Genomic DNA, 7790 nt, shown 5'->3' with positions numbered 1-7790 from the left:
GTTAATAGACTTGCCGTTGAATGATCGAAAATTTACATGGTTCACGGTCTTCTAGTCGTATTAATAGAGTTCTGTTGAGTGTGGAAAGTATTGGGGAGTTCCCGGCAATTCGACTAAAAGGTCGTTCGAGAAGTTTGTCAAATCATTACCCAGTAAGAATTTAGGACTCTAAGTTGAGAGGTGGACCCCTACCTTTTCGGAGCTTAGATTCTTGATTTACACATGAGGGTTTTCTAAGAAAGGTCAGGGAGGAATGGAAAAATCTTATTCAGGTGTAGTTCATAGATAAGTTGAAGGGTTTAACAGTTTCTTTGGGGAGATGGCATAAGGATAATTTTGGTGACTTAGACAAGAAGATTCAGTGCTTTGAAGATGAGATTAAAAAGATAGATTATATGGCTAGCATTGAGGTTCATGATAGTACAATGGAGGATAGAAGAAAGGTGCTAGTAATTTTGTGTGAGAAATGGTATATGAGAAAAGAAATGCACTGGAAACAAATGTTGCGATCCAGGCATGCAAAGGAAATGGATAAAAATACTAGGTATTTTCATAACTTGGCAAGAAGGAGAAACAATAGAATTGATATGTTGGTAATTAATAGAAGGTTGATAAGAAATCAAGCTCGGATCAAGATTGCTATCAGAGAGTTTTATAAGGATTTGTATCATCAGGAGAGATTGCTGGTTGTGGGATTTAGGGATGGGTTGGTAAATCAAATAGATGAAGAAGAGTCTGCAGCATTGGAGAGAATGTCCATGATGGAGGAGGTTAGAGAGGCGTTTTTGGATTGTGAATCATCTAAGGCTCCATGTAGTGATGGGTATAACATGAATTTTATTAAAAAGTGTTGGGATGAGATTGGTGCAGAGTTCACGGTAGTTGTGCTGGATTTCTTTCGGTCATTAAGGTTACCTTCTGATTCAAATATTATGTGGGTGGCCCTAGCACCTAAGTTCGTTGGAGCCAAGGAGATTAAGGACTTTTGGCCGATTAGCATGGTAGGTTGCGTCTACAAAGTAATCTATAAAGTGATGGTCAGAAGGATGAGATAAGTGATGCCAGGTCTAGTAGGAGAGACTCAGAGCGCATTTGTGAAAGGTCAGAAAATACATGATGGAGCTCTTATTGCGTGTGAAATAGTGCAATGGCTTAAGCTGATAAAGAAGAAAGCACCGATCATTAAATTACTTTCAGAAGGCTTTTGATAGAATAAAGTAAAGTTGTGTGGATATTGTGTTATAGAAGATGGGCTTTGATTGGAGGTGGAGGGAGTGGGTGAAGGAGTGTGTTGGTATAACTTCTATGTCGATTCTGATAAATAACTCACCATCAAAACCTTTTAAGATGGAAAAGGAGTTGAGACAAGGTGATTCACTGTCTCCATTTTTGTTTGTCTTTGTTGTTGATATTCTACATAGGATGGTGGGTGAGGCAGTCAAAAACAGATGTATTTCGCCTTTGTTGATTAGCAAGGATAATATAGAGTTGTTACATCTCTAATTTGTAGACGACACTATATTGTTTTGCCTACGGAGGAGGAGACCATCAGAAATTATGCAAGGTTGCTAAGGTGTTTTGAGATGATGTCGAGGTTAAGTATCAACTTCGATAAATCTAGTTTGATCCCAACCAATTGTGAACAACAGTGGATTTTTAACATATGTAAATTATTGGGATGTAAGGAGGCTAACCTTCCAGTGAAATATCTTGGTATATCCCTAGGAACGAACCCAAGGTTGGTCAGGACTTGAAAGCCAATAATTGATAAATTGGAGGAGAAGGTTAGCTTGTAGAAAGCAAAAGTGCTCAATAAAGCTAGTAAGTTGGTCTTTATTAAATCTATGTTAAATAGTTTGCCGGTGTACTATTTGAGCCTATATAAGATGTCGAAGACAGTGGCAGAAAAGTTGATTTTGTTGCAAAAAAAGTTCATAAAGAGGAAGGTAGGAATGGTATGGCACTAGTTAAGTGGGATGTGATTCAGGCTCCAAAAAATTTGGGTGGGTTGGGGGTGGGTGATGCCGTAGTTAGGAAAACAACACTCATATTCAAGTGGAGGTGGCATTTTTCAAAAGAGGAGTGTCCATTATAAAAAAATGTTGTATGCTCTTATATATTATAGTTTGAACCCCAATGTGATGTTATCAAATCAGACATTGCCTAATAGAGAGGGTCCATGGAAGGATATTTGTCTGCTGCAGTTCAAGGATCATAATGTGAGAAACAAGATAATTGCTAGGTTGTCTATGGAGGTGGATGATAGAAGAAGAACTCACTTCTAGGAAGATGTGTGGTTACAAAGTGGGTTATTAAAAAACGTTTTTCAAGGCTCTTATCTGTTTCAAACCAAAGAGGATCGGTCACAGGGTATTGTGAGTTTTGGGTTGGGTTAGAGTGGATTTAGAACTTTCAGTGGTGGCAACATTTATACCAATGGAAGTTGGAATTAGTGGACCAGTTATATGAGACTTTAAGGCTTGTAAAGTTAGCTAATGAAAGGCAAGATAGACTTGTGTAGAAGTTTGACAAAGAAGGTATTTTCTCTACTAACTCTTCTGTGCAGGTGGTATAGTCAGAAACACTTCTAGAGGATGTTACCAACTATAGCTTCACTAGAACCATATGGAAAGATTTGGTTCTACCACGAGTGGAGTTATTTATTTGGTTTACTTTGATAGGAAGAGTGAATACTAAAGAACGAATGTATAGGTTGAGAATCATTACTCAGGGTGATAACATATGTGCATTGTGTAAAAAAGATGTCGAACATATTCACCACTTGTTTCTTGACTGTGGGTTTACTTGACAGGTGTGGTGTGCATGGCTCTCTGATTTTGGGAGGTTGTAGTCTATTTTGGGATCGCTGAAAGAACATTTTGAGAGTTGGACAGGTATCGTTAATAGAAAAGAGGAGTGTAACAAGTGGCTTATATGTTTCTTTGTAGTTATTTGGAATGTCTGACTAGAAAGGAACGGGCGGATCTTTCATAACAAGGAAGCATGTGTTGAAGAAGTTTTTCACATATCATTGACCAATTATAGAGTGTGGAGTAGTATGGTTCCCTTCTGTTGTTGATGGTAATGCTGGAGATAACATTGGGGATAGCTATTAATATATTTTACATTGGGTGTTGGTTTTTGTGACTTTGTTCTACTGTCACTCCACTCTACTGTGTTGAGCTCGCTTGTTCAAAAATAACTATTATATAGACGTATCAAGAGGTTTTGCACATATTTTTGATAATTTAAAATTTTTAAATTGTTAATTTTTTAGCATTCAAGGAAATATGTGATGGATTGAAGTTGTTTTATGATGTTACTCAACTGTTTTCTGGTTCTAAATTTTTGACTGCCAATCTTACTTTAATCTGGTTTGTAAAATAGAAATCTCATTGGATGAATGGCAATTTTCTAGTAATTCTTTAATTGCTAATATGGCATCTAGCATAAAGAAGAAATTTGAGAAGTATTGGGATGAGATTCATGGCAATATGGGTGTTGCTGCTGTTTTAGATCCTAGGTACAAGATGGTTGGGTTTGAGTTTTAATTTGAAAAAATATATCCAGATCCAACAAAATATTCCAAGCAAGTTGACAGAATTCATCAATTGTGTAATGAGTTGGTTAATGAATACAATCAAAAAATGAGTTCTGATGTGTCATATGTTGGTACAAAAGAAGTTGATGAGAGTGGAAATATAAGCCTATTTAGGGATGATGATTATATGGTGTATCTTAAAAGAAGAAAAATGACAAAGGATTCATGTGTGAATGTTGAGTTTGATCATTATCTTGAGGGAAAAATTCATCCTCCAAATAATCCTAACTTTAATGTTTTGAAATGGTGGAAGAACAACCAAATGAAATTTAAAGTTCTTGCAAAAATATCCAAGGATATATATGTCATTCCGGTATTCACTGTTGCTTTTGAATATGCTTTTAGTACAAGTGGTCATGTAATTTCTCCTCATCGTGAAAAACTCAAAGAAAGCATAATTGAAGGTTTGATGTGTGGCTAAAGTTGGTTTTGGGCAGCCTTAGAGAGTAAAGGACGATTTCAAGACTACGTTGAACCTTAGGGATGATTTTGTATCCAAAAAAATGTTGGAGACGAAAGAAATTTTTGGCCTATACCTTAAGAACCAAAATCGTACTTAATCCGAAAAATTAAGATAGAACCCTATAAATTAAAAGTAACTATTTCTGTGAGAATTTATTCTCAAAGTTTAAAACCAACCAATCAAGGATGTAAATTATTAAGAATTGATAATTCAATATATAAATTCGGGCTAATTAATTATCATTCAATCACAAATATACTTAACCTATTTTTTATGCTTTTACACTCACAAAGTTCCATACAAAGAAAGTGAGGTTCATGTCAAAACACACAAGAACAAGAACCAGCAAAATAACCAAAAGAAACCAAATTTTATACTCATTATTTCTCCTTGCATCTTATCCAAATTTAATCTACTTCTTTTAAATATAACTCTATTTTTAGCATTCTACAACACCAAATTATAGCATAAAGACAAAGCACCATACCTCTTTTACTTTGTTTGGCATTTTTAGTTCTAGCCATATTTCAAAACATGACAAAGCATTTCCTAACTATATCCACACCAAATTTCTCTCCCATGATATTTTGCATCTAAAGAAAGGAAAACTACCAAAAGTACCCATGAAGTTTACAAATGCTAACAAAAATACCCATAAACTAAGGAAATTAACGATGTACCCATGAAAGATGGGTTCCGTAAGACAAAAGTATCAAAACCCTAATTTTTTGTTAATTTTTTAATAAAATTCCCAAACTACCCCACCTTCAAACTCAACTCACTTTTTCAACCTTCCATAACCCAACCTGCACCTTTAAAATCATTGTCATGGAGTTTGAAACTACTCCTATAACAGACCAGGTTGAAATCAATAGTTGTGGTAGTGGTGGTAATGGTGGAGGATCGGACCTCAACCAGTTCAGTCATAAGTTTACAACTCATACCCAAACTAAATCAATCAAACACTAAAATATACCCAAAACATAAAAATTTTCAAATCCATTCATCCAATTTCAATTCACTTTAGAAAAACTAGAAGCAGAAACAACCATCAACCATAAAAAACCAACAAATTCATTCATCCAATTTGAAATTTACTTTAGCAAAAATTAGAAGTAGAAGTAGCCATCAACCGGATCTTCTATAAATTAATCTCAGCCTTCGTAAAAAATAGAAGCAGATATAAAAAAAATCAGAAAAAGTATCTTTCTAGTAGTAACTAAATCAATTTTGGAAAAGAAGAAAAATAAAATAAAATAAAAAATGTTTTAAAAAAAGAAATACTTTTTTTTCACCGGCTGTAACATCATCGAAGGCAGAACCTCCATCAGCATTGCCGCCTCCCTTTCTTCTCCACCACCTCTTTCTGCATGCAACAGCACCACGACCCTTCTCTCTTTTTAGGCGCGCGACAATAGCATTCTCCTCGACTGGGTCAGGCCGCCACGACGATATTCTCCTTGGTTGAGACAGGCGTACCATGGAGATGTTCTCCTCAGGTTGGGTCACAGGCGCACAACGAAGGTGTTGTAGTCATCTTAAAAGTGAGAGGGGAAACAATAAGAGGGGAGGAGATTGGCGGTGACGGGGTAGGTGGGTGGCGGACGACAATAAGGAGGTAGGAGGAGAGTTCTATGACTCCGTGAGGGTTTTTGAGAGAAGGATAAGTGAAGAAAGAGGAAGAAGTGAGAAGAGAAGGAGTGACAGTAGAATGGGGTTAAGGTGAGGTAGTTTAGAAATTTTATTAAAAATCAACAAAAAATTAGGGTTTGGATACTTTTGTCGTACTTAACCTATCTTTCATGGGTACATCGTTAATTTTCTTTGTTTATGGGTACTTTTGTCAGTATTCGTAAATTTCATGGATACTTTTAGTAGTTTTTCCCTAAAACAAAAAGACGGTGGACCATTTTGTAACCTCTCCACACAAAACACAATTTGAAAACTCTTCCAAAATAATGCCAAATCTAGCCAACTTCTTCCTCATACTGAGTTTTTCATGCAAAACAATATATATATATATATATATATATACACTAGACCTTATTCAAGGTTAAAAATATGTAGATAAGTTAGTTTAATTTCTATTAGAACTTAATTTAATTAAGTACTTTGTTTATCAAATATATTTAAGAATTATTCTCAACTTTCAATACTATCCAATATCAATAGTCATCATAAATATATAATACCAATAACTAATTATAGTCAAGTATAAATCAACAACATTTTTATAATCTAATTTAACCACAAATAATCTCTAGTTTCCTACTATAACAACATTTCAAACACTATACTTGAAGGTGAAAAAAAGATTGCCCAATCAAGGATGATGGCATCAGCAGCAGTAGCTCCTCCAATCGGCACCAATGACAACACTCACAGTATGGTGTTTGAAATATCCAAATATCGAAATATCAAAGACAACTATTAAAATTTCACAACTTCTAACACAAAATCAAATATCCAAATATCAAAGACAAATATTAAAATTTGTTATTAATCATCAAATTCAAAAGAAAAGAGCAATATTCAAGAACCTTGAACTCTTTTGTTGAATCACATACTCTCAAATGGTGATTCATTTATTACTCTCAAACATCTCTTTCAACTTTGTTAGGAGCAGTTTTTTAATTAAATAATTAAAACACAGCATAGAGAATACAAAAAATTAAGCTGCACAAAGCATAAGAATGCAAAAACAGCATGAAAAATAGCAATACAGCAAACAAACAACACTATAAAAGAATAACGACAATCAAGAACAATAACAAAAATAGCATTGAACAAACATCAACAATTAGAATCATCAAGAACAAACAACAACAATTAGCAAAAACATTAAACACGACATTGAATAATTAAATAAAAAAATACAACATCTGAACAAAAAAATTAAAAAAAATCCCACTTACCAAACTACAAAAATATACCCAAAAAATTGAAACCAAATACTTAGAACCAAAATCATAACCAAAAACAAATTCAAAAAGAAAATTCTAAAGAAGTAACAACCAAAAACACCAAAAATTTAGAAAACTTAAAATAACCAGAGACTTTCATATGTTCTAAAATTCAATAAAAGAGAGAGAAGGTGGAACTTCAAAAAGCAATGGAGATGGCTGAACAACAGTTGAAGTGCGGTTGAACATCGGCAAAACATAGACTGAACAGAGGCTCAAACATGTGATAGAATAGAGGCTGAGCACAATAAAACGGTAGTGGAAGCACGACGAAACGGCAGTGGAAGCACAGCAAAACAGAGGCAAAAGAACAACGAACAAGGGCCAAATTTAGGGAGAGACATTCTCTGAGAGTTTGAGAGTGAGATGAGTTAGAAGACTTAGGGTTTTAGTTTGAAGCTAGCACAGAGAGTAGGGACGGAGCGGAGAAGTTGTTGCCATGCTAATAAACTGTCAGCAATGGCAATGCGAGGAGTAGAGTCACGACGGCGCGTTGAGGCGAGAAGCATCGACGAGAAGAGGGAGGAAGCTTCATCCGTTGCATAGTGAGGAGAGGAAGTGAGTGTGTGTCGGGGGGAGAGAGAGAGAGAGAGAGAGAGAGAGAGAGAGAGAGAGAGAGAGAGAGAGAGAGAGAGAGAGGTGTGGCGGCGGTTCCTTCCTTGTCCGACGTCGTTCTCTCCTCCTTCCTTTCTTCTTCTCCTTGATCCCTCTCCGATCTCTCTTCTACTATGTTCTTTCTTTTCTTTCTCTTTGTGCATGAGTG

At 35.4% G+C, this 7790-nt stretch overlaps 1 protein-coding gene across 1 annotated transcript; it reads left to right on the top strand.

Moving 5' to 3' along the window:
* Positions 1-395: 395 nt before the first annotated feature.
* LOC148581630 (uncharacterized) lies at positions 396-3551 on the top strand. The gene is made up of 4 exons (XM_088492969.1): positions 396-1001; positions 1246-1369; positions 3278-3374; positions 3449-3551. Exons 1-4 carry the CDS (start codon positions 396-398, stop codon positions 3549-3551), a joined length of 930 nt encoding a protein of 309 aa, XP_088349095.1.
* Positions 3552-7790: the final 4239 nt, after the last annotated feature.

Source organism: Arachis ipaensis, chromosome B10 (genome assembly GCF_059453495.1).
Source record: "Arachis ipaensis isolate K30076 ecotype BB chromosome B10, ASM5945349v1, whole genome shotgun sequence".
Taxonomy (NCBI): Eukaryota; Viridiplantae; Streptophyta; class Magnoliopsida; order Fabales; family Fabaceae; genus Arachis; species Arachis ipaensis.
This window is presented reverse-complemented; position numbering and strand designations above follow the sequence as displayed.